The 26,980-nt window shown below is 34.8% G+C and overlaps 2 protein-coding genes across 3 annotated transcripts in view; one reads left to right on the top strand and one right to left on the bottom strand.

Moving 5' to 3' along the window:
• Positions 1-26,980, bottom strand: part of LOC128683053 (DNA-binding protein D-ETS-3) — a 271,734-nt gene that overhangs the window by 186,608 nt on the left and 58,146 nt on the right. The window lies entirely within an intron of this gene.
• LOC128683331 (uncharacterized) overlaps positions 1,405-26,980 on the top strand; it is a 109,842-nt gene continuing 84,266 nt past the window's right edge. For both annotated transcript variants that reach the window (XM_053768839.2, XM_053768838.1), the window contains exons 1-2: positions 1,405-1,864; positions 4,249-4,294. In XM_053768839.2, coding sequence (XP_053624814.1) covers positions 1,745-1,864; positions 4,249-4,294 — 166 coding nt within the window. In that variant the 5' untranslated portion in view covers positions 1,405-1,744. The remainder of the gene's footprint in view (positions 1,865-4,248; positions 4,295-26,980) is intronic.

A 26,980-nucleotide genomic window follows, 5' to 3' on the forward strand; every position in this document is an offset into this window, starting at 1 on the left:
ATGGCAACATAAACTCCCTAACAACTTCTTTCTTATTGGTTGTGGGATGAGGTAAAACGTAAACTAGTCATAAGTCTATTATTTCTAAATATATTAATATTATATGTAATAATTATTTATTCTGTACAATAGAATAATGATTTTATTTTTCAAATAACTTTAAATATGAACAAGTCTACTAATAATAAAAATGTTAGGTTATATACTATAAGCTAAAGTATGTTTTGTTACTATGACACTTTACGATCATTGACAGAACGAAACAATACATACTTTAACATAAAATAGTCTGTACATAACTTTTTACGAATAATTATAGTTATATATATACCCATAATTATATCCATAATGTTTCGATTACTTGGTTAAACTGAGAGATTTTTTCGGAATGATTTTTTATTTATACTCTACGTTTGTTAGCATTTCTGCCAAATTTATTAGGAAGTGGTGAAACATGCTCTTAAAATACTTTCTTAGTCTTACTAAATAAAATGTATAATGGTATTGAAATAATCAAACACGATAATTTTGCAAGTTGAATTAATTACGAGATTTACTATTTTATCGGTCTCATTAAAGCTTTATGACTCGAAAATTGGCGACATGACATCATATACATACTATAATACAAACTCCAAAATTACTGTCATACCTATATGAAATATTGTATTTCTCATACGAATAAATATCTGATTTAACTAGTTGGAGTACAGCCAATTATTCAATGATTAAAGTATTTTTATCTAGCAGTTATAATATATTATTGGCAATATCGTGTATACACCGATATGATTCTTATTGTTTTTTTTTTAAAATATAGTGTATTGAAAATGCTTTTTATTCATTGACAGAGAAAACGATGAAAATCTTATATTTCATTTCACAGAAAAGAGAAAAGTGTAATAGAACACATGAGAAGAAACGGGACAGAGAGCTAACATCTTTTGTCCTTCACCGCGCACCGCCTTTTACAAGGTCCAGCCTACCGCGCAGCACAGTGCGAAATAGTTCTATCTCATGTAACTAGCTTTATCCATCCCCTGTCTATGTTTTTCTCAGTCTACAGAAATATTATTCAAAATTACTATTTCCACACATGGTTTCTTAAAAAAATGCCTTCTTATCTATAGATGTGATACTTTAATCAAATGGTAGGTAGTTTCAAACTAACAAAGGCCTAAAACTTACTATTACAATACAAACAAATATTTCACAATATTCTTTTCTACAACAAAATATACTTTGATAAAAATATATATCAATATACATTTAATCAAAAGAAAGTTAGGGGTGGAACTATGAAGTGCAATGGGCGGTGCTACGTTTGACGCATGCTCTCTAGTAAATCGCAATGTGGAAAAACGTACTTGTATCTATTTGCGCAATGAACGCGGTGTGGAGATAGTCGAACGGGTGAGCGCCTAGGAGTAGGTTTAGCTAGCTCGTCGGCCGATGGCCGTGCGACGTATTTATTGTTCGTCGGTTTCTTGTAGTTGTCTTTCAGCTATCGGTATTAGTTCTCTTATCGCGTATTGTGGTAAATCTGGACTCTAAAATTGAATCGATGTAAACATGATTATTTGCGAGACTCATGAGTCTGCCTCGCGTTCCATCTCGATTTCACGCACCATAATAAAGAGTTAAGCATTGATGAAAACTGTTTTATCTGGGTGGATGAGAAAAATCTTTCGCTACGTCGCTTTCGGCGGCTTTCTTTCTGGTTAATTGACTAGAATAAATAACTATGCAACAATGTGGGTTTTGTTCGATGTTATCCGGTCTTTTGCGAAGAGCGATGTGTGTTGGCAGTCGCAGGGGCAGCAGCGAGTCTTATTACAGGGAGTTGGGCGATCAAGATACACTGGTAAACAACTTATATAGAATGCTTTGTTGATTAACTAGACTTGACTATATGTTTGCATGTGCTGTTCATTCATTAAATTGCCTTATTTATTTGTTTATTCGACGACACTAAGACCATTCCATGACAGGTGTTTGCCGCATAGAAGTGTTGTTTTGCATCCTATTTTATTATTTTAATGAATTTGTCTATTAGAAGCACCATATTATTTGTATTTTTATTTTTGAACATGCATGATGTTGGATGTACCTACTTTGTCATGCAAATGGAGTGTGAAAGTTAAATTTCACATGTTAGATTGATTGCTCATTTTCATAAGGACATACATACGTATCTGTACATACAGGACATATCTATACTTATATAGCTCAAGTCATAAAATTATCTATATTAATTCAAATTAAAAAATTCAACATGTAACACCATTGTTTTGAATTAATTGTTATTACAATATTGCGTTAGTAGTAATTCATTGTGGCCATTTTAGTTAATTTTGCATTCAACAATCATAAATATTTTGTTATAAAAACTAAAATATTTTTCCTGACATTCCATTTGGTTATTCTACTTTTCTTTTTCCATGTTCTCTTCACTTATGTGTATATTTATATTGATATAGATAAATTGTTTACTAAACTCATCGACTTTCTATCAGCTGCTTGCAATGCTAGGCATTGTGCTACATAATCGTCCCAAGTTTTACGTAGGCACCAACTCAGATTTGCTAAAAAGTCGGGCACACATCACGATGAAAAAAATATTACAGATGTGTCTTTGCTGATAATCTTTGGACACGAGATTTTAATGTCGAATACAATACATTCACAGTTTCAAACCCTTTTGTATGTCAAATAAACGTGTTCTAGACACGAACAGAATTTATTTTAACTAATATACATCATTTGATTCAACATACTGTTACAAGTTAGTTAGGCAACCCGTATAACAGATTAGGGTGTTAGGAAATTGGTTAAATATGTTTGGACATACAAGAATGAATACAAGAATATATGAATACAAGAAATCCAGTGTTTGTGCTTTGTGCCGAAAATTATTAATTTGAAATGTATGTAATCATGTCATGTGGGGATTTTTATTACTTATTCCCACAAATTCTATTGGAGACCTATATTAAATTCAGTAACTGCACTGGTCGAATAACTATGATCCGAAATCACAGAAATACATTATCAATCACTCTTTCTCATGCTGTACAAAACTTTAAACTACAGTATAGATAAATACTATTATAGAACATAGAAGACCAGAGTATAGATATACTCAAAAGAATAAGGAATAAAAGTATTTGAATGGAGATATAAATAATTTAAGTAATTAAATATACTAATGGCCAATCCCAGCTTTGCTCGAGTAAACTATAATATATAATGATATATAAAGAATTAAAATTCACGAATTTGGGTCGAAATTATTTTTTAAAGTTTTTACTTTTTGCTAAACTAAAAAAAAACATAGTAGATGTGGTGGTGGATCTCAGATTGTTTCGACCGCTGCGGCCGCGCTGTCATTACGATTCGTTAATTATCTTGAGGAAGGAATCATTTCTAAAGTCAATCATTTATAAAATTGACATTACCCCACTACAGATTAATTATTTTAAGTCAAATAGCAAAACTGATTTATATCTTTGTTAAAATTTGATAAATTGCAATGACAGCGCGGCCGCATCGGCCCATACGCTCTGGGAACCACTTGTATACAACTTAAATTGGTACAATAAAATTTAAGTTGTATACAAGTATAATAAAGAACATAAAAAGCCTTAAACGCTGATAGGCTAACTGCATTTCCAAAGAGAGCTTATGTGAAGCAGGCGGCCAGTGGTAGAATCAACAAATCTTTAAAAAACCAGATCTAGTGCTTAGGGACGCTGCAACGTTAGTGGGATAGCATGAGGATGAATAAGAGTGGTGTTCATCTACTTTAGACGGCAACCCTATATAACAAGTAGGTAAACATGACCGAAGCAGTATTATATAGCCGCAATGGAATAGCGTTTAGTTGACATTAAAACCGCTATGCCGGGGGGCAGGTCAATGCTGCAGATTAAAGAAATTACAGTAATTTGTGCTAGAATGGGCCATTTGAACACCTGCTGTACATGGCGTACTATGTAAAAACACGTTGCCATAGCGTATGTACTTTACATACAGTCTGTATAATGTGATTTTACAAACCGCCGCCTGCCTGCCGTCAACCCAAATGCTGTTGTTGCCTAGGCTTTGTCCCTTAGTCGTCTCGTGCGACATCCACGGGAGCTTATGGAGTGGTCATATCCTAGGGACCAGACGCGTTTATTTGACGATGTGTTATTCGTATTAGGTTATAAAGTTATGTTGTAAATGTTCAATTTTTTTTTCTTCCAGAAAATAGAAGACAAATCGGACCTGTCAGATGACTCGGACGAAACAAGTAAGTGTTTTTATTAATTTATATACATTAATTCTTCTATATGCTTACTTCCATAATCATAATTCCATATATCCATACTTCCTTACTAATATTTCTTAGCTACATCATGTACCAAAAGCCTCCCCATTATTTTTCGATGTATACCTGTCTCTTGTCTTTACCATCATCTATCTTTTGACGAAATTCCCAAGTTCATCCATCCATCTCGCCCTAGGCCAGCCTTGTTTACAGTGGGCATCCAGGTGGTAAGAAGCTGAGCCTATCTTTCGGAATGCATACGACAAACGTAACCGTCAAGATCCATTTTAGCCTAGCCACCGTTTCTCAACAACTAAGTTTAATATTATTAATGCGAAAGTTTGTATCATCTGACGATTGTGGTTTTCAAATGTTTTCTTAAACGTGTGCTGTAAGAATGCTGATTGATTTCTATTGTATGGTAACGGGAAGTATTCTACAGGTTTTCGTTCTCTGAGAAATAGCTAATATGCTCCATAAATGGTCAAATGTTTTCATTGCGTTCACGTTTGAATTTTTCACAGCTGAAAGAGGCCTTAGACCCGATTAGATAGAATTTTTTAACTGATACCTCTAAGAGTTTTTTAAGGAAAATGTTTTTAGTTAATTTTCAAAGAAAAGATTGAATTTAACAATTTTTTGTCATTTAATTATGACATTATAAATAAAGTAACTTACATTTGTTAATTGACGTCTTTGAATTAAAGGCTGCGGTAAAGCTTGTTACGCTACTTCTTCATCTGCGCTTTGAAAGTCGGCAGTAGACTTAAAGACTTTTGATGTTAAACAGGCACATATAAATCTGTGTTAATAAGTGTTTAGTGGTAGACGGACAACGAAGTGATTTTTAGTCGGGCCCAATTTTTATCTCTTGAGGCACGGAACCCTGAAAACATAACACACCTCTCTGAGCTGTCGTGTAAAAGTAAATAAAAACAAAAGACAAGATCACTAAGCCGATGAAGCTGTTAGAATGTCGCAGTACATGCCACGGGCGCAGGCGTATTTATAGAACACGCAGTCATTCCTAAGGTCGCTAGCACTGGTTATTATAGGCCAGGTGATTTTGTAATTATTGTATCTACTCTGGAGGAGCTCGATGGCGCAGTGGTTTGCGCGCTGACGTGCTGTCGTGGCGGTTAAGCAACTTTAGAAATAGTCGGTCTCATGATGGGTGACAAAAATGTCTATTGAAATCCGTCGTGTTTCGGAAGTAAGCTAGGTTAAGCCGTTCTATGCATAGATAATGGCGGTTAAACATCTTTAGCAAAGATCGGTCTTGAGATGTGTTTAGATCCACCGTGTTCCAGATGTAACGTCAGGCCACGCTATATTGGGTCCGCGTGGTGGGCTTTAAGGATAAATAATATAGAAGACGGATGGGACGGATTGGCTCTTCCTACTCCTCATTTAAAAGAAACACCTGTGTGCCAGCTGCAGGGGCATTAATAATGACTGTTAACGATTTATTTGCCGTTATATAAAATATGTCTTCATTATACAAATTAATAATCTTGTGAGATTACACCAGCAAATGTTCAATGATCAGGATATAAGCATATCTGCATAATATATACATCAGTCTTTTATAACCAATGTGGTAATAAAATAATGATGTACACATACCTACACAAATGATTCAATATATAAGGAAATAAACATAGTTTAAACACTATAATTAAATATCAGTGACGTTATGTCTCGATGCGTTTTCATTTCGCCGTAAACTATAGTTTAAGGCCTTGAGTTGCCGCACCGACGCGTCATTCTCTCACATCGGTTCTCTCATCTGGAATGCGTCGGAGCCCAGGGTCCACAGGGAAGCGATGTGTCCAGAACATTGTTTTACTCACAGTTTACCTTAGGCGTAAACCCATCTGGAAACCAGGATGAAGTTTTAGTTGTCTGTGTATAAATTAAAATGTATAAGTGCATTAAAATAATGAAATACGGTAATTGATCAATTTTATATCTTAACTAACATTAAGTATTCTTTTATTCTTAATAAGTATAATCAAAACGTTTTTTGACTCCCAACATTTGTGACGTCACTTCGCCGTGCCTGTCATACAAGCCCATTGGTGGAACTGCAAAATAATTAAAAAATAATATATTTTTCACGTGACCACCGATCGCAATCATAGCAAATGTTTCGATAACACTGTTTCGGAAGATTTATTTTGGTTATCATTACGAAACAAATATTTCCTCGTTCTTTATCGAAATATTTTGCCATTTTGTAATAATCTGATTTGAGTCCTTGAACCTGCTAATTGGCGAAAACAATTCAATAACAAAACAAACAATGGCACTTAGAGAAAATTTGAGATTATATAACAGAGTTCGTATTCGCCTCCGTGCGCCTGTTCCAGCGTTCGAATAATGTTCGTTCATGTTATGTCATGTTTGACATGATGCCAACGGCCACTTTCTTCGCATCACGCGGTTGTCGAAGAATTCATTCTCGATTCCTCATTTGTTTCTGGGAAATTGTCGCGTGAAATGGTAACTGTAAGATCATGTTAGCGAGCTTAATTTTGCAACTTTGGCGTCTACATTTTCACAAGAATGTCTAGAGCAGTGTCTCTCTTTACGCGTTGCGTTGAAAGCATTACGGATTTGTTTAATACTCTATATTTTCTTCATTGCTTAAACAATCATAACTTAATATTTTAACTTTTCTAACTAGCGGTCCGTGGATACAGACAGACGTTACAGTGGAACTTGTATAATATGTAAAAATTATATCGCTCCTATTTAATAATTAGCACATCAATCATTTCTTCACCAATGTAACAGTTAGCTGACTGATGCCTTGTTACACGGGAAGAACCTGGAGTAGCTCCCTAAATACAAAATCACACTGCTCTTGAAGCAGTTGTGACAAACTACCTATAGATATTGAGAGGAAAATTTCGGCTAATGTAAACGACATGTGCCTCCGGCAAAGAATAACAGAATCCCCCGTATAAACATGTAAAAACAGTCGAGGTAAAATGAACGTTGGATAGAAATGTATTTTCATACGTACCCTATAGCTGGTGTAGTGTGTATATCACATATATTAATAAATGCAAAATTTCTGTCTATCCCGCTATATCTTTAGGTCAGCTCTGCTCGCCATGTAATGTAATAAGACCTTCGAGACAAAATTTTGGATTTACACATCGCTCACACATGCAGAATTAAACTAAAAAAGTGACGCACTTGACAGACACGTCACACCTTAACTGTTGAACATGTAATCGATTTTGATAAAATTTAATTTGAATATAGTTAAAGACCCAAGTATAGCCATGTGTACTGTTTCAAATGTATATTCCCAGAGACAGAAGATACTAAATGTACAGACAAATATTTAGTCTGTACATTTCGTATTTTTGACTGAAATGTATAGAGAGACACTTAAAAAGAATAATAGAAAGCAAAAAAAAAAACAATTTTTTTTAATTTTTTTTATTACATTTACGCTTTTCTCCGAAAGTACTGAACCGATTCACTTAAAACTTTCAGCAATTGCTTTGTTTTAACTCAGCAAAACTTTTAAAGTTTGTTTCATCAAAATCGGTTCGTTAAAAAAGTTATTGTCAATTCCCGAGCGCATTTAAGCGAAGCCGCGAGTAAACATCTAGTTTTCTATAGATTTCAATTTTCAATTCAAGACTCTTAGGTTAGAATGATTGCGTAATTTTATTATATTTATTTGCTAATTTGTATTATTCAATGAATATTTCTCAATCTGATTATATGCTACAATGGGCAAGTCGATTAAATACCTATTGAATTACTTATTGTTATTTCAAATGCAGTTAACATTAGCAACTTGTTCATTTTACGAAGATTCAAATTTGGTTGGAGAAGTATATTAAAAAATGTTAAATAAATTGAAATGAAAAAATATTTATTCAACTCAATATGATATACACATTATCACACTTAAGTTTAAGTAAAGTAAGTTCTTTAAGTCAATGAACTTACTTTACTTAAAATTGAAACTTAAGTCTACGGCCGACTTCCAACGAGCAGGTAAAGAAGAAGCGGCACAACAAACTTCACCGCAGCATTTTCATCAAAGACGTCAATTAACAAATATGTGTCTCAGTAACAAATAGAAACACAATCCTCATAAGTAACTTATTTTTTGTACCTTACAAGTTTTTCAAGAAGCCATCTCAATAAACGCAATATTGTAGATGTCTAGAGCCCTAAACAGAGATGTGTTTAGGCACAGTTTTTCTAAGTTTTATCCCAAACAGTCGGGCGAAAACCCAACTTTCAAGATTGAGAAGATACTAGACAAATACTGGGAGTAAACCTATATTTGGGCCGAAATCGAACAAACATAGCTATGGCTCAATAACGTAACGTCACATTTTGAGTGTTTGGACGAAGCCTGAAATGTGTTATATAAATTTTGTCATATCTTTGAAAGCATTGCCATTGTAGCACGCGTGTATTTCGGTTCTTAAAAGGAATCTTAAGTAAAATTTCAGTTATTCTTTAATCGCGTAATTCTAAGACTGGTAAAATTTATTTATTACTATGATTCAAATTCATCTTTTTAGTTCAATTCCCCGTTTTTCGCTACGATATCCGATACGTGTTTCGTTCCGAAATCGAATCCGTCCAGTAGATCCGCAGATTAGCGTGTACGTTTGTAAAAAAAATCTGTCTGTCTGTATTTCTGTTATATTTATATTTTTTTCAAGTTATTACTCTATTGCTATGATTCTATCGCCTAATTTTGTTTTTTTTTTTGTAAATATATTTAATGTATTTTTTTTTCTACTGTTTATTATATGTATTGATATTGATTGATTATATAGCTATTGGCCCGAGGTCGAACATGCTACTGTTTCTGCCGCGAATGGAGCTGCGGCCAACAGCTAGTTTTCTATAAATATAGCACAGAGCCCCTTCGCTTGTTAGCCGCCTCAGTGCAGTGTAATTGAGGCCTTATGCATCCTCTTATACGAGTGGATAGTAGTGCTGGGGAAAAACTGGATTTGAGTATGCAAATTCGCAAACCATTTATTCAGATATATATACAGATCCACATATATATGTGAAACACAATAAATTACACAAAAATATATTGAGAAGTTCCGTTCTCGAGTTAACGCAGTTTGATTCGAAAGCCGCAAAAATTAGATTTAAACTATTTTTGAAACACATCATCGATAATTTCAACCAATTCGAAATATATGCGGTTTCATTTCGGTCTACAAAATGAAAACCGCTTTCATGTTAAAGTAATTGATAATTTCAAAAATTACAATGTTACAAGAATCTGTGTGTTATTTAATTTTGAGCTTGTGATTATTGCGTATAATGTATTGACGTGAAAACTGATTTTTACCAGTGAAACGCTGTTTCACGTTTACCTTTCCACATCACTAACGGCGCAGCATTGTTGAGTGCATACATATTATCTTATAGTCTTATTCCTCATGGTCGAGGGTCGTGGCCATTGAGGCACGAATAGGAACCTGGGATCTGTCGGTTTACTCTTAAACACTAGACCACCACGATATTGTTGAAAATTTAAAATTTTCGAGTAGGAATACTGAAAATTGAAATAGTGTTTGGTTTTAATTTCGCTTGATACTTGAATCGAGCGCAATGTCTGGGAAAAACTTTACTTCCTTCCGAGAAGTCGGTTCATTGAGTAACACTAGGTAAGAGGCTTATATACGGACTTGGACAGTTGCTAGTATCATATAAAATATCTAGAAGTGGTGCATTGGATTCGAGAAATGTTTGTGGCATACCTTACATTCCGTATTAGTGGGATTAATTACGGACATTACAGAAAATACTTGAATTTACTATCACTCTTATTAACTATTTATTATGAGCAATAAATGATTAGCGACTCTATGCTTTATGTTATTGATCACCGGTGGTCTATGAATGGAAACTAACATAATTACATTTGTCAGATTGGTTTATAAACTAAAAATAGGCCCGTAACGTGGGTGTTTCGAACAATTGACCAACATCGCTCTTCCTGCGCATGACATGAGGTTGAGCGTTTTCCCTCAGATTTGTTAATTTACTAGCTTTTGCCCGCGTCTTCGCCCGCGTTAATTTTCCGGGATAAAAAGTACCCTATCTTCTTTTCCATACTTCAAACTGCATGTATGCAAAATTTCAAGAAGATTGCTTGAGTAGCTTGAGCGTGAGGAGGTATAAAACAAACTTACTTTAGCATTTATAATATTAGTTAGTATTGATAGTTCAATAACCTAACCTTATAGTTAAGGTAAATTTAAAAATTAATATACTAATAATCCTTACTGCTAATTCATTTTTTTTTTAAATTCATTTAACTTTTTTACAAAAACATTTAAAAGGTTAACTAGGCATAGGTATTTTTCTACCACTCAACTCGGATCAAAGGCGTACAGGTGCCGCACACAGCATGCTACAAAATGTTAGATAACACGTGTTATCTTTGTTATACACAAGTAACAATTTGTCAAAGAAAATAGACGGGAAATGTTACTATATATAGTTAAGCCAATTGCAATTGGTCATAAAATGGAACAAGAAAGAAATCAGTGTAATTAGTTGTTAAAATTGAATAGTCACTTATCAAAAGAGTAGTTTTAAATTGTATTGATTACAATTCAGGTCATAGATAACATCGATAACGTGTTTATCAGAAAATCAGCCTTGCATACGAATTTTATCATGTTTTACACATACGTCACACGATTTTAGAGTGGGATAGTATTTTGTTGGATTATATTTTCACCCCCCTGATTTCTTCTATTGAAAACAACCATATCCATTATAAGTTTTGCCTACATTCTTTATTTATCGTGAATATTGTTTTTATTTGCTACGTCAAAATTGTTATGAAGTACCTATTTTTATAATTTCACGCCTGTTGCCAGTTATTTAAGATGAAAATGTTTTTGCTAAGAACTGAGTCTACATTGAAAAAAAACTTTGTAGTACTTTCTGAATGAAAGGTTTAGTAACAACAACAGTTGAAGAATTTCTATATAGTGTCGTGTCGTGTAAATAAGTCGTATAAAGGCATTCAATATGACTTTTACTGCTACCTACCGCCATCTCGTGGCAAGTAGTCGCATACACATTAGTGAACTAAACTGTCCACCGATGTCTAACGATGTTTTCCTTCACCGGAAGCAAGTGGTGGTCCATGAAAACTACTATACATGAGTCACATTTGTATACGATCGCATGTTGCACGAGTAGGATTCGAACCAGAGACCTTTCGATCCACGATTTAATCACTTGATTATTATCGATTCACCATAGTGTTTAATACATACTTTGATGGTAACTCAATTTGTATGATTTGTCCATATCTATTTATTTATAGTCCTACTTGTGTATATTAGTAGTCGATACATCAATCTACCTAAATTCAATGAAAATTCGTAGTTATTACCACAGCATAGATGTGTAGGTTAACTCTAAGCTGTATAATATTATTTAAATAATATTATTAATTCAACTATTGATATGACTCACATTTGTTAATTGAGGTATTTATAAAAAGAGGCTGCGGTGAAATTTGTTGCACCTACACCTACGTTTTGGAAGTCGGCGGCTTATTTTTAAGAAAAACTTTGACGTCCATAAGCAATGTATATTGCCTTAAGTTGAATAACATTTTGAATTTGTACTCGCAATTTGTATCTGTGGGCACGAAGGACCAAATTAACCCACGTTCAGAATGGCGGTTTAAATATATGCTAGATGTTGTAAAATAGCTCTTTGAAACACTTGGTGCGTTGTTATCAGTGGAACGAAACGTGTACAGATGATAGGACACGGCCAATTTACACGAACAAGACTGACTAAAGGCGAGTTTAAGGCTTAAGGCCAGGACAGACCTAATGTGTATACAGCCTAATGGATGAAATTGTATGCAACGCGTATGCAACAGATTTCTCCAATAGTATGTATTCAAAATAATCAGTATGTAGCGATTATCATAGCCACATTATAGTCGAACAAGAAGTGTAATGGAAAAGTCGAGAGTGGTCTAACCCAGCAGTAGGTCACGGAATGCTGACGATGATAGTAAAATATTATATCATATGGATATTTAGGACGAAAACACCATAAAACGTTTTATGAAAATTTCAAGTGTCTACCTAATTATATTTGGGAGGACCCTCTACAGACAGCAGATGCATAATAATAGGGTGACTTTTCACCCTTACTGGCACAGAAAAAATGTTTTACATTGAATTCCCCCATAGTTTGCAAAATATTTATATTATTATCGGCTTTGCATTACCTGTGCTTTTATTTAGGCGAATTTATGAAAATTCAATTAGTCACCAATGTTGAATAATTCGATATTTAGATTGGAATATAAATATGTTTATTAATTTTATTTAAAATGCCACAGACGCATATGATTTACAAAAACACATGAGATTGTACACGCTAAATATCTTAAAAAGATACAGATTAAACAATGAATGTTTGTGCTGCAGCAAATCAAATAAGACAAAACTCAGTGATGTTACTCAGAGAGCGATATATATACTACTTAGTTAATTAGTTGGAGCTTTTCCTGTCCCGATTCTCAGGCAATCGAAGTTTACTTCGTCAGTTTTCCCCAATTTTTCTGCATTTACAAAAAATCACCGTCACAAAATTTCGAGCGAACTCATCGGTTAATGTAACTTTTTGAATTGAATTTAAATGCAATTGAAGATCACTTTTTCAATTATTTTCGATGGTTTTAAGCATATTTTACCCGTTGGCTTTATTAGCATTTATGTTCACTTTCGATGTCAATTTTGTGCATATCAAGGTACCTAGGTACCTAGTTTTGGATAATGATAATGTGTATTTGTGACGTCACTTTTAATACATGGGAGATCGTGCAAGATAGTGTTTGTATCAGCAATATTCGATATATTATCTCTGAAAAGCGCTGATAGTATGTTTTCATTGCCAGGTTTACAACCAGGTTACGTTTGTACTGCACAAAGTCTAGCCAAATTCATTTCAAATTCGCTCTCACAACTGCCTTATATATGCACTATAGGTAGGTAGATGTGCGATTACCTACATAAGTTTAGTTATTTTTAAGCTCTGTCTGAAAAAAAGTTTTGTAATACCTTTGTCGCATCTTATGGACGGATAGAGAGAATATATGCCATGGTGCAAAACATGGGTCCAATGAGGGTTGGTGAGGTTTAACGACTGCAAATACAGCTAAACGTGGGACTAACAGTTAAACGTGTATTCTAAGCACAAATACATTTGAGATTTTTGGTCACTTATCCTTGTTGTCCAAAAGTTGCTTACCCGATTTGATCAAAATCAATCCAGTAGTTTTTGAGTTTATTCATTACAAAGAAACAAAAAATATAAATCTTTTGTTTTTAAAATATTAGTATGGATTAGGCCTTTACTTTCAACTGAAATTTGAAGTATGCTTTTAACATTGCTCTTAGAGCTACAAACTACTACAGCTGCGCATAATGGTGTAGTTAGTTGAAGTGGAAGTCTTCAAATGATACCGTCCATTCACAGATACCTAACTATCCAGCTGCCCACCAGTTCCTTTCACTTGCGACATGAAAAAGGAAGTAGGAGTTAGGAAAGTGTTCTTAATTAAACTATTGTGTGCATTCGTGCAAAAGGAAAAGCCTTGTGAACATTTCCATAAAAATATATGAGCGACGTAGAAGAGAAAAGCTTGAAGAAGATCGGGATTTTTCAAGCGTGAATTTTTAGACCTGAGAGTTCACAATGGATCTCGTCTCGGCTAAATAAAATAAAAATACAACAGAAGTGGCCCTTGGTCGTTTCGAATCGCAGCGACAAGTGCCTAACAGTTGTGTTTGTATGAGACCTTTTCCACCGCGGTCCCAATCACTACTATTCTATTGAATTGATTTCAAACAGTTTTTTTTTTGCTAAATGAATTCGGGCACTGGTTAAATGTAGTTTAATTCCATTCTTTGCTTCCTTAATGATACAAATGGGAAGTCTTGATCTTGACCTTTAATCTTGATCTTAAATCTGAAAATCGCAAGTGTTTTATATATGAATGTGATAAATGATGAAATTAATATTTTAAGCTCAATAACGGTAAAGTTATGTAGCCCTCGAAATTGACATTTTCGTTAAGGTTTCGTTTTTTTAACTACCTTTATATATATATATATATATATATATATGTATAAGGGCCCTACCCTTACCCTTAGTTCGTTGTAGGTATATAATTCGGTGTAATATATAAACGTTCACATAAGTTTTTAATTGATTTAAGCATAACGTGAATTTAACGTTATATTACAGCGAAAACTAATACATCCTGCGCTTCGGCTTTTATGATTTCCATGAGTTATACATCTAGAATTTTCTTATTTTATAGCGTATTGACAGCATCTTCAGGTTGCAAGCACCGTACGTTTCATCAGCCAGCACGTACTCGTACGCGTGGATATTATATATAAATACATATGTCAATTAATTGTAATCAATATATTAGTTTTGTTTGATGCGAGTTTCTTTTCATTATAATAGGAAGAACCGTAGTGTTTGAGTCTTGCAGGATGGCTGTACTTTCTTGTCTTTACCATCCAGTTCAGTGCTTAAATTGGTCTGCGTCACAAATTCGTACCATCAAATTATTTTTACAAGATTTTATTTAACTTGCAATGTAACTATGGCTCGGCTGGAATATTGCAATCAACCGATTGTGCTGAAATTTTGTCACACCTTTAGTTTGGATGGCAATGCATTAATATGATAAGCATTACCTGATGGTGCATATAGGAACGGGTCCAGACGTGGGAACTCCTCAACTGTTTAAATTAATAGGCTAAGAAAATCTAAAATTGGTAGTTACGTTTCTTAGGTCACCCCATAAAATGCAAATCTCCTTTTTAGAACAGGTCGCCACTACACGCGGTAGATAGTCGTATAAGTCATATCAGATACCTTTAGGCAATTTGAACAAAATCTGACACCAGCTTAAGAAATTAACATACACGAAAAAAAAAAGAAGTGGTTTCTTTGAAAAACATATTTCTATTATAACTTCAATATCGTCGTATTTCTAAAATAGACTAATTATGTAGTCATTGAAGTGGGGAATTACATGGTATAGAAATATAATTTTGATAAGATATATATTTGTTAAAAAAAGAAAATAATCTTTGCCTTTTCAATTTTCTAAGTATCGCGTTTATTGATTTCTTTAGCGTCTGGAAATTGCGGGTCTAAGAACAGCTTAAACCTCATTCGGTGCGTTTTGAAACGGGATTTTATTGATGTCTTGGCTCAATGTGTGCGTAATTGTGTGGGTTTGTGTTGGAATTGTAATGATTTTTTATTAAATATTGTTAAAGAAACGTACAGACATTTGCTCTTTTAGTGTAAATCAATTCTTTTTTGTTTGTGCCTGCGTACATAACGCATCTTTAATGAATACTGAAAACTTGCAAATGTGATACATGTAGGTAGCCAGTGTATAGTTTCACACAATCAAATTAATGTCTAAAAAATTCAAAACAATTATTGTTAAATGGTTCTTAAATTTCTCATTCTCACTAACAATTTTCAGTTTAATGCTGTAAATACACTATCAAGTGAAGTTCGTTGAACGTGACGAATTCAATGTACTATGATGACTTTTCTTTGTGGTGATAAAAAACTCGCAATGTACGTTGATTCGCGTAGCGTGTGTCCCCTCTCTAATATAAGCTGTCGTACAACGCGACTAAGGGACACATGCCTCACTGGTTGACTCTTTACGCGAACTTTTGGGCGTCGAGGCGTCACAGCTACGCGAGTTACCGTGGTTACGCGAGGATGAGAGAGATAATATACTCTATTCACGTCCGTCTGAGCTCTCCGATAGTCTATTTGTATATTTTGTAATTAACCAGATGACAATACTTCATAAAGGAAACGATATTTGTAGCAGTGTCGTTTTATTTGAGTTCACGTTTATTTTCCCACGGTGTAACTGCAGGTGGAAGTAATGGTTGTTTGGTAAATGTGCATGCCTCTGAATTATATAAAACATAATGTCATTTTCAAATTTCTATACGATATTGTAAATAATTACATTTCACTGGCATTGTACACCACGGGAACCTACATGTGCTGTTAGTGTCCAACGGTGATATTAAACTGCACATTTAGGTTCCCACTGCAGCTGTCGTCTGGAAGTTCCATGTTTGAATGCTATATATACTTCGATATATACTATAAAAATGTCACCATGCCACTTATTTATGTAAAAAATCTCATGTTTCTGTGGCATTGACATATTTCTGTAGCCTGTTCATTGCCTGCACATTAAGGTATTGCAGCTGCCTAGGTTGCCAACTTGTTTTTACATGAAATAAAGTTTTTATGAGATGGAAAATAAACAATATTTTTTTCTTTTATAATTATTACAGTCAAATTTTTTACCGCTTCTCGCACAACTTATCAATTTAGTGTCATTTTGCACAAATTGCACGCACATGGAGTTAGAACATTTTCGACGTCGAAGACAGTGTTTTGTTTTTGTTCGACAGTAAAAAATATAAATGTAGTGAAAAATAATATAACAGTACTTATAGTTGGCAACCCTAAATGCAGCTTTCTGAATACTATAACGTGACAACCCTATTATGTTTGATTTCTGAATACTAAAACGGTTATAAATATGGCGTAATGTCATTTCTTGATGTAAAAATTACAAAGCACCTTTCATCGCATATGCTATATTCGACATGCGATTTCTGTTAATATTTGATGAAATTATAGCTTGTTGGATAATTTATAGGGAAAAAGCTTTCTGTTGATTCTCGGCAATGTCAATAAAAATCTGCATAAATGATGATGAAGTTTTTTTATATGCAAAATAAGGACACTAAGGGACACACATCAGTAGCTGATAGGTGACAATAGAATTGACATCAGTCGGCGTAGATTTTGAACATGCGATATTTCACATGTAGAATTATGTTTACACGTAATTTGGAAAATATGACTACTTTACTCTTGAGTAGTTTATTCATCCGAGACTCCTTTCAGTCGAAAGCTCACTACCGTAAGAGAATTCATTGGCTTGTATATATTCGTGTTTAACTTTGAAACGATTTGTCCAGATTTCTATTCAGTTCCAATGATATAAGCATTTTATGCCTGTTATTGCTGTCATTTTTGCTGAAAAATATAGTTTGTAAATAGGTATACATTTTTTTTACCGTATAAAATATGCGACTTTGTGTATTGATATCTCTCTCCCTCTCTCATCTGAGCGTGTTCCCGGTTCCTTCCTTAGCCGTCGAGCGTCGGAGCCCAGGGTCCGCTTACCTACTTTTTCGTCTCCACTACGCACGGTCGTCGGCATCCCTAGTTGTCCGGCCATTGGCACGCATATCATCCTTGACGACATCAAGCCAACATTTCTTGGATTTGCCTCTTATGTCAGGGCCAGGCGGGAGCGGCATAGCGGCGTGCTGTAAACCGTTGAGGAGTTCCCTCATTGGGATTCGACCCTGGGTGCACCATAACTTAAGAACTAACTGAAGCGATATGGAAAACTGGAAGAAGGAGAAATCTAACTTGCAAGATTTGATTACAGACAGACAAGCAAACATCGGGACATGTGAAACTAAATAAAAGCTTATAAAAAAATATTATTGCATATTTTCATCTGTTATAGATCTTAACACCAGATCAACAAGCAATAAATAAATTTTATAACAGTTATTTGTTTATTAAATTAGGTAGTTATGACATAATCTGATTTAAAAGAACATTAAACTTAATCGAACATAAAATATAATTAAACTAATATAAACTTCAGTTTAATTGATGGTGTTCTGATCTGAGAAATAAACAAGTTAACACCGCGGCTTCGACCGTGATTTAATGTAGGTACTTTTAATATAGTACCCGACTTTTATTGTACTAGTTATAGGCCATTTGATATCATTAAAATGTTGAAACAACGAAAAATCTAATCGATCATTATTTGTTTATGAAACTTTATTGTTCCAAATAAAAACACACTTATAAATGGCGAACTTAATACTAAAAACATTCTCTCCCACCTAACTATTAAGACAAACAGGAAAAAAATTAGATAATTAAGTGATTTATTATTATTTTTTCATAATTCTAATAAAAGATAAATTAATGAGGTGAAAACATTCCGGACTCGGATGGGAATCGAACCCACGCCCTTTCTTGATAGCGGGCGTGGGTTCCCGTTGTTGTCTATAATGGTATTGATGTAACTAAATGCTGTTTGAATCTCGTCTATCCGAAATGGCTGTCATACAAACAAAACTAATATAAATTATCGCATTTGATTCACAGAGTAATATAATTATGCCTAGTAGTAGTGATTTCATTTCAAGTCAAAGTATGTAAAGGATACTTTTACCTTTTGCCCGCGGCATCGCCCACGTGAGATACTCTGTAAAGGTGGAATACAAACTTTCTAGGTTTTTCAACAAAACTTATGCGTTTGTATACCGAGCTGACTCATGTATACTTGATTTCATAGACCGATTGCTTTAGAAGAATGGTCGTAAACGTAAATCTATGTAGGTTTACGCCGGGCATTTTGTACATAATTTAGGCGCGAACTCATCGCAAGTCACAAATGCATCACCTGCGAAAGACGCAGTTTATGTATTTTGGCATAGATGGTGACATTTAGTGCGTTTTCTCGCATCGACCTTCTGCCTGCCAGATTCCTTTAGTGTTTATTACTTTGCGACCTTTGTCGGTCATATTTTAGTCAGCATTAGCCAAATATCATCGATCTGCCCTCGATATTCTGCGGTATTAATAATTAAATGGTCAAGTGCGAGTTGGATTTTCACGTCGGCTGTTTTTTTGTACGTACTTGGACATTTACGGTTTTTGTTTTTTTCGTTTAATTAATTGGGATTTGAAGGCGATATCTTGTTATAATTTTTTACACATTATCTGTACGCGTTTTAAGAGGTCTATATAGAGACAGACGGACAAAGTTTTTACCTCTTGAGGATCGGAATCTTATAAACGTAGAATATTGGCTTTACCAGAAAATCTAATAAATTCATAAGATATTGCGATAAAAAATTATCTTCCGTGTTTTCTCGCAACATCTGTGAGCTTGGTTCTTTAAAACGTGCGTTCTCGGTATATAGGTCGAGTATCCGCGAACGTGTTACCTATACTAGCATCCATACCAAACATTGAAATCCATGAAAATATCTCAGAATGTTAATGAACTATCATCACCTGTTGCTCAACGCGGCAACACGTGTCAACATCGTAAATAATTCACACAAATGTCTAAGGCCGTTCGTCGTTCCTCCGATCAAAAACTGGACTGAAAGCGGGCTATACATTTACTGTGAACTTGACCCTTGTTAGGTGTTCGACAGTTTGTGGATTGGATAGATTCAGGCCGGAGAACTTCCCTTAACACTGCTGTGAATACTCCATGTGAAGGGGATCGATCATAGTTTGTCCGGGTCTGTCAAAAGTTCGGATGTCCGATGCCGGACATTGCGTCGCGATTCTACATGCGAAATACGCGGTCGTGTTTATGTTTTTATTTTATTTTCATGTGTGGCCAGTTCTCTATTTTTATTATTCGCTAGTTATCGCGGTTGTGCGAAAGTTGGCTGTTTTTAAAATACTAACTAATGCACACCGGTTTGCCCCTTATAAAAATATTCAGTCAACATGTAATGCACAAATTGGTCATTGCATACGCACATTACCATAAATAATTAATAGCTCTTGACATAGCATAGGGAATCACGCAGGGTCTCGAATTTGTTGTGCGAAGTTGTGGAAAATTACTATAGGTTAATAATTCGTCTTAAAAGGAAGTAAATGTCACGAATAAAGAGAGAAAAGTTAAAGGGGCTTCACCAACAACCTTTGTATTGTATGGCGCAGAATATTTTAGAATTAAGTCCACCTACTTCACTTTTAAAGATTGTAGTTTGTGCAATAAAATTTAAATATATAAATAATGGCCACCTGTCCTATCCGGATTCACTGGATCACCAATCCGAGTATCCATTACATCTCAGCTTAGACTATTAATTACTAAACTAGCGTAGAATCAATACCATATACTGCATTGCATATTGCATATGATATTCAATCGCAGTGTCCCTACCCAGGTAAGTCTGTATTGCATTGTGTTTCTTCCTTGGATAGTTTAGAAGCCATTGGTTATTTAATCGCAGTGTAGCTATAAAGAATTAGAAGATGTTTTCCCCCCATTCCACTCAGATCGACCGCTTTGATCCACTTGTGGATAGCAAGGATTCTATGGCTTTCTCATAGGGTTTTATATCTAACACTGATGTCTGGCGACGGTGATGTCTGGTGACGGTGATGTCTGGTGACGGTGATGTCTGGTGACGGTGATGTCTGGTGACGGTGATGTCTGGTGACGGTGATGTCTGGTGACGGTGATGTCTGGTGACGGTGATGTCTGGTGACGGTGATGTCTGGTGACGGTGATGTCTGGTGACGCTAGTGAGCGTGTATGTTTCCATTGCCACAACATGGCGGTATTCATAAGTTAAAAGTCCACTGACTTTAACAGCAAACCAGTGTGTAGGTTTCCTCACGATGTTTTCCCTCGCCGGAAGCATATGTGGCTCGATTTGGATTCGAACCTGGGACCTGTTATTGACTCGGGCTTTTTATTAACCACTGTACCATCAATGCTTTGATATAAATCAACACTTCTTAAGAGATAATTTTATTTTCTAGTTTCTGAAAACATGCCATAATGTCGCCATGAAACAATGTGTAATGACCAACTATTAAAATATCTTTTGATCTTTTCTCATATTAATTCTAACGTGTTATTGAATGGAAAATAAACTTTATTGAGCTAACAATAAACACATTTTATTGCCACTTTTCCCAAACACATATGCAGGTGTCAATTAGTATGCCAAGTTACTTGTGTGGTGACATTCAAGTTTAATTCAATTACCAATAGACATTATCCTTTTAACGGCTCCCTGCCACGATACGAGAAGTGAAACTTAATTCTTGTTGCGTACATTATTTTTAAAGCCCCGTTTCTTAACTGATAATATTCGGCTTAAGTAACGCCGACCTTTTGGACTCCTCGCTTCCGCAGTTCTGGAGCGTAATATGATCCCTCGGGAAATATGGCGGGATGGATGGATCAACTCAGATATAGTTAAATCCTTATCTTCGATCGTAATCGCCCATGCTAATGCTAATAAAGAAATTTGAATTTGGATTTTCAATATTCGACGAAAATACTTGACCCAAATTAATAAATGCCGTATTTCGCCAAATTGTCTGACGGATTAAGAATGTGCGCAGGCAGGTGGTGTCCTGGGAAAGTTTCAGGCAGTTGTTTAATTTCCCTGCATGGGAAATCGCAAACAATAATATTCGTGTTATTAATGTGGTCTTTGTTTGTTGTCCTTCCACGTAGTAACGGATCTTTATATTGAGCAGATTTTTTGTGTGGAAATAGATAGAAATCAGCTGGAGAAATACATAAATTACTTTTACGATAGCTGATAGAATTATACAAAATTGAAAGAACTACCTATACTAACCATTTAAACCATTTAAATACACGTGTGGTCAACTCCTTGTGATCAAATTGTGAATAAATAAGCTCAGATTCCCGACAACACAATCTGTAAACCATATGGGAATGCAATGTTGGAGGTGCAATCTAGTAGTCGACTTGGGATAAAGCGGTTGCATCTGGTCTTGAATATTTAAATCCCAAAGGGATTTTACTCGGCGGTCGGCCGCCATTTTCAACTTCGTCGGTGACGATTTCAATTTGACAATGTGGCCAGCAAGTGACGTTTAGTGCTGTGATATTTATAGTCCGCGGGAACTATAAAATTCATGGATGTAAAGTTGAACCTTTTATCGTGTTATATAGACTAAGCAATGAATTGACTTGAACCTATCTTTATTTTGACTGGTTTTATGTTTTCATGATGAGCTACATATTTAGTCGTTACTAAATGAGTGAGGCATTTAAGTAACATTAAAATTATAGATAATTAAAACTAATTAATTATATTGATGTTATTAAGTGATATCCAGCTCAAACTGATCTAATACGAGTAGATTGTCTTATTGGGAGGAAATAATGGTTGTAAAATTATATTTGTTTCACTTGCAGATAATCAAATTGGCAGAGAATTAGCGTAAACCCATCTGACCAGATGAATAACGGGTCTCCAAAAAATTACTTATAATTAAAACTGTCGGTTTTTTCCGCATTATTATTTAAAAAATATTCTTGCTTGGGATATATGTAGCCTTTCTTTTGAGTATTTTACATAGAAAATTTGCATTTGTCTCATTTGTCAAACGTCACTTTTTAATGATGTTATAATGTTTTTCTATAGATATCACCAATACACATTTCATTATTGAATAATAGATTGCAGTTATATAATTTCCAAGTACTTATTCAAGTGAGTTTACTCTATAAACAGCGACAACTTGAAGATTGTCGGAGGCCCTCAAAATGACTCACTTTATGAAGATATAAGTTATTCAGTTAATAAGCACTTTCCTAGCCATACATATTGCAACGCTTTTTCGCTTGGTAATTTGCGTTAAAAGGTAAGTACGTACACGACTACGTACAAACATTTTTTTAAAGATTTTTTTGATCTCTTTTCTTGGAAGGGAAATGTCGGCCATATCTGCTATTTTGAGAATCTAATATATTAATATCTGATATTTTAACAATCTCATAACTATTATGCGAATAAGGGACAGTCAACAGCAGATCAGCCTTTACAAATTCATGTCGTTTTCTCTGCTTTAATAATTTTTCCATACAGTTAATTAAAGAAAATATTTTTTTTTCAATACTCCGGTATTGGCACATATTAACAAAATATAAAACTACAAATAGACCCTAAATGATGCGGCAATGTGCAATGAGGGTAGAAAAAAAGTCATATTATAGCACTCGTTTACTGGTCGTGAAAGAAATGGAGCCTGCCCTTTGAGCAGTTTAGTAACTTTACTCTTGGCAGTTTAGAAACTCGACTCCAGGCTAACTAGTTGACTTGATTGCAACTCAGTCGACAAGAATATAAGGTCTTGTCACATCATAGACGATAGGCGATAGACCTATTTTACAAACGAGTTTCTGAAAAGCGAGATATAATAGTCGTGTTCAATTTAAATGAAAATATTTGTACCATCTTTCGTTGTAGTCTAAACGATAGATATCGTTCAGTATAATTAATACTATTACCCCTCAATTATTTGTTTGATGGTATTCATTGGTGATGGTGGTGGTAGTATCAAATTTTAGCCTCTCGATTCACTTCTTTATCTATTCAAAGGCGCTCATTATGATTGAATAACTAGTTATATAACTTATGTTTCTTCTGTAAATGGTGCAATGAAGAGTTCATCTATCTATCTACCTACGTTAGAAATGCATAAAACCTTGTATCTTTTAGTTATGGGACAATGCGCGACGTGCTCTGTCTTACATATATTAATTCGAGTGAAATAGGTCTTATGTAATGTTAATTGTACTAAGCGAGAAAGAATGATAATTTGCGCGTTAATTATTCCCCGGTCTATATACAGCCTTATAGCTCAGCTATTATTGTCTTTGATGGCTCTTGTCGCAGACTATTGGACAATGAGTTATCGCCGGTTGAGTTGTGAATAGCCAGCCAGCTACCAAGGGTTGAACCAATTAACAAAAATAGTTATTACCTTTACTCTTCATTTGTAGTCCGGCAAAATGTCTATCAAAAATGAAAAAAAAAAGTTCATTCAAGTGTGTTAAACCTAATTTTCATTACGAAACTTGTAGTAAGAAAATAACTATGTAACTTTAATTTTGCCAACAATATAACACGCAAAGTTGTGACGAGAAATCAACGACAAAGTATTAACAAACAAACAATTGACGTTTACATGTGCACCGACGGAATGTAACGTCACGAAACTATTTTCGTGACATTTCTTTTGTAATGGTCCAGTTTGACAAGTACCAATTACTTTTTGTCTCATGACAAAACGCAGCTCGCTTAAAAACCATGCAATGGACGATAACAGTGGACGAAACATAACAGTGGACATAGTATTATAGTGGGTCGTATTTGATGGAGCGATATTATCCTATTATTTTTTGAAATAGTAAAACACTGATAGCTAATCGCGTGTTACCAGTGATGGAACGAGTGCCTTTATAATAATAGTTGTTTATAGTATGTAATTAAATACAACAAGGTAATTAAAGTGCTTGAGCAATATCCTTCTTCGGATGTATAAGACGCCCTTCTGGCTGGTAATTTATCGATTTTAAAACGGAAACCAATCACGGCGATATATTCTTATCTCAGACCTTTATGTAATGTCCAATGTTTAGAAAATCTAAGGTTTACTTGTGTGATTAAAAGCAGGTTTTTAAACGTCGAGGCCAATACGTTTTCTAGCACGATGTGTGTGTATAGGGTTGCCATGTCTTCTGTTCTGTTCTGTAATAGACTTCTTGTCTCGTATTACAACGCGTCCTGTTTGTCCCGTGTTACAATAATACGGTAGCGACAGAAAAAGCTCACATATAAAAATATTATCAGTTTTGTTTTTATTATATATCTATAATAGTTGTGCCGGCATTCGTATGCTTTGCGGTTCAAAAAAGTTATAAATAAATATAAATATATAGGGACTAATATAGATGATGCAGCCTAAAATGTAATTCTTATTACCTCGGAGATAGAACTCGGAGCAGATGTCGTGTGCATACTATTTGGTCCAGCAGGAAAACAGTGCAGCGATTGCATTGTTATGTTACGGTTTGAAGGGTGAAGGAGGCAGAGTGATTATTACCGGAATGTTTTTGTCCGTTTCTCAACATCAAGCAAGCATGCTCGGTTTACTATACTATACTTAATAATTAATTCTTAATATAGCCGTGGTTACTATTCTAGTTCTGAATTTTTTTATTTTATTATTTGAAATTATTTACTAGATGTTGTGACAACCCTAAATGTGCATAAAAACTCGTTTCAGCTAAGCTCTATACCAGAGTCCATACTGTTGCAATGTATTTTTCACTGTCCTGCAGGCTTACCATCAACTTTTACAAAACGATTCCAATGCAACTCAGTTCAATTTAGGAACCTAAAATGAATCGCATTCATACAAAAAAATAAGTCGATGGTACCAATTTGCGATGCAGTTTAGTTTAGGTCGTAAAGTGGATCGCGTTAAGAGATGATGGTAAGCCCCCAGCTGTCCGTCTGTAATCCTGTCACATTTAGTTGACTGAACGTATCTTCATAGTCGTGTTCCTCATGGCTGAGGGTCGTGGTCATTACGTGGAATTAAACACACACAACAACTTTCTTGGCATTATTAATGGAGTGGTTTGCCATTGCCTTCTCCATTTCACACATAAGTTAATAATCAACCAGTATGCTGGTTTTCTTACGATGTTTTCCTTCACCGGAAGCAAGTGGTGGTCGATGAAAACTACTATACCTACATTAGTTAGATTGGTATACAAACTCATGTGGTACGAATAGGATTCGAACCTGGGACCTTTCGATCCACAGGCGTGCGTCTTAACCATTACACCACCACCGCTTCGTATTCCCTATATGAGATAGTCCGCTATTGTATATAGTATTTTTATTTTAATCTTCTTATAAAATATTTTTATTACAGTGTGGCTTTCGACTTCCCTCTGTGCTTATACTTATGCGCGATTTTGAACCACGTATCAGATTTGATGCCATTTCTACTGTCATTTACATGGGTTATCCACAAGTTTGTTCAAATAGTTAAACTGCCTTCGATAGGAGACCAGTGGGGTTAGGAGTGGTTTGACCAAAGACAAATTATACGACGACCTAACTAACTAACTAACGTAGGTAAATGAGATAGAACATTTCCGTACTAATAATTTCGCGTTTTATTTATTTTAAAACGGCAAAACCGGGCACGCGTTGAGGGGGGAGTAAAGATATTGGCGCTCTGTCCCTTTTTGCCTCGTGTATTTCTAATAAGTGTTTCTCTTTCCTGCACGAGAAGAAACAAAAGATATGACGATGTCTATAATTTTTACTGTCTACACGCGTATCGACTACACTGCTGACTACCCCATAAAATATATTGTTTTATGACTATTATAAAACAATATATGGTGCAGGCAGGGGTTTAGGCACTCGAAATTTACAGATGATTTTTATACCTACAATAATTTAAATCCCCATTTCAATCAATATGAAGAGTAAATGGCTTTATCATAATGCGTTGTTGAGTATGCACTATCGATAGTTTGAAAGTGTCCTCAGTTAATGTGGAATCAATACATTTTGTGATAAACTTTAGTATAACATGAAGTATGATAGGGTATATCACCCTTAATGGAGTCCGAATTTAATTCATAAACCGCATGTCAATCTAGGGTGATAGCGGGAATTTTCAATTAATTCGGATATTGTGATGTTGATCCGATGTCGACTGTGCAGGGATTATTTTAACACTGCAATTTTTAAAGTATTTACTTTCCTTTGGAAACTGGACGAGTGGCAAGAATGTTAGTTCCTCGTATTTTTCATACTACCACTTGCTTCCGGTGCAGGGAAACATCGTGAGGAAACCTGCTCACTGGTGGACAGTATAGTT

The sequence above is a fragment of the Plodia interpunctella genome, chromosome Z (genome assembly GCF_027563975.2).
Source record: "Plodia interpunctella isolate USDA-ARS_2022_Savannah chromosome Z, ilPloInte3.2, whole genome shotgun sequence".
Classification (NCBI taxonomy): Eukaryota; Metazoa; Arthropoda; class Insecta; order Lepidoptera; family Pyralidae; genus Plodia; species Plodia interpunctella.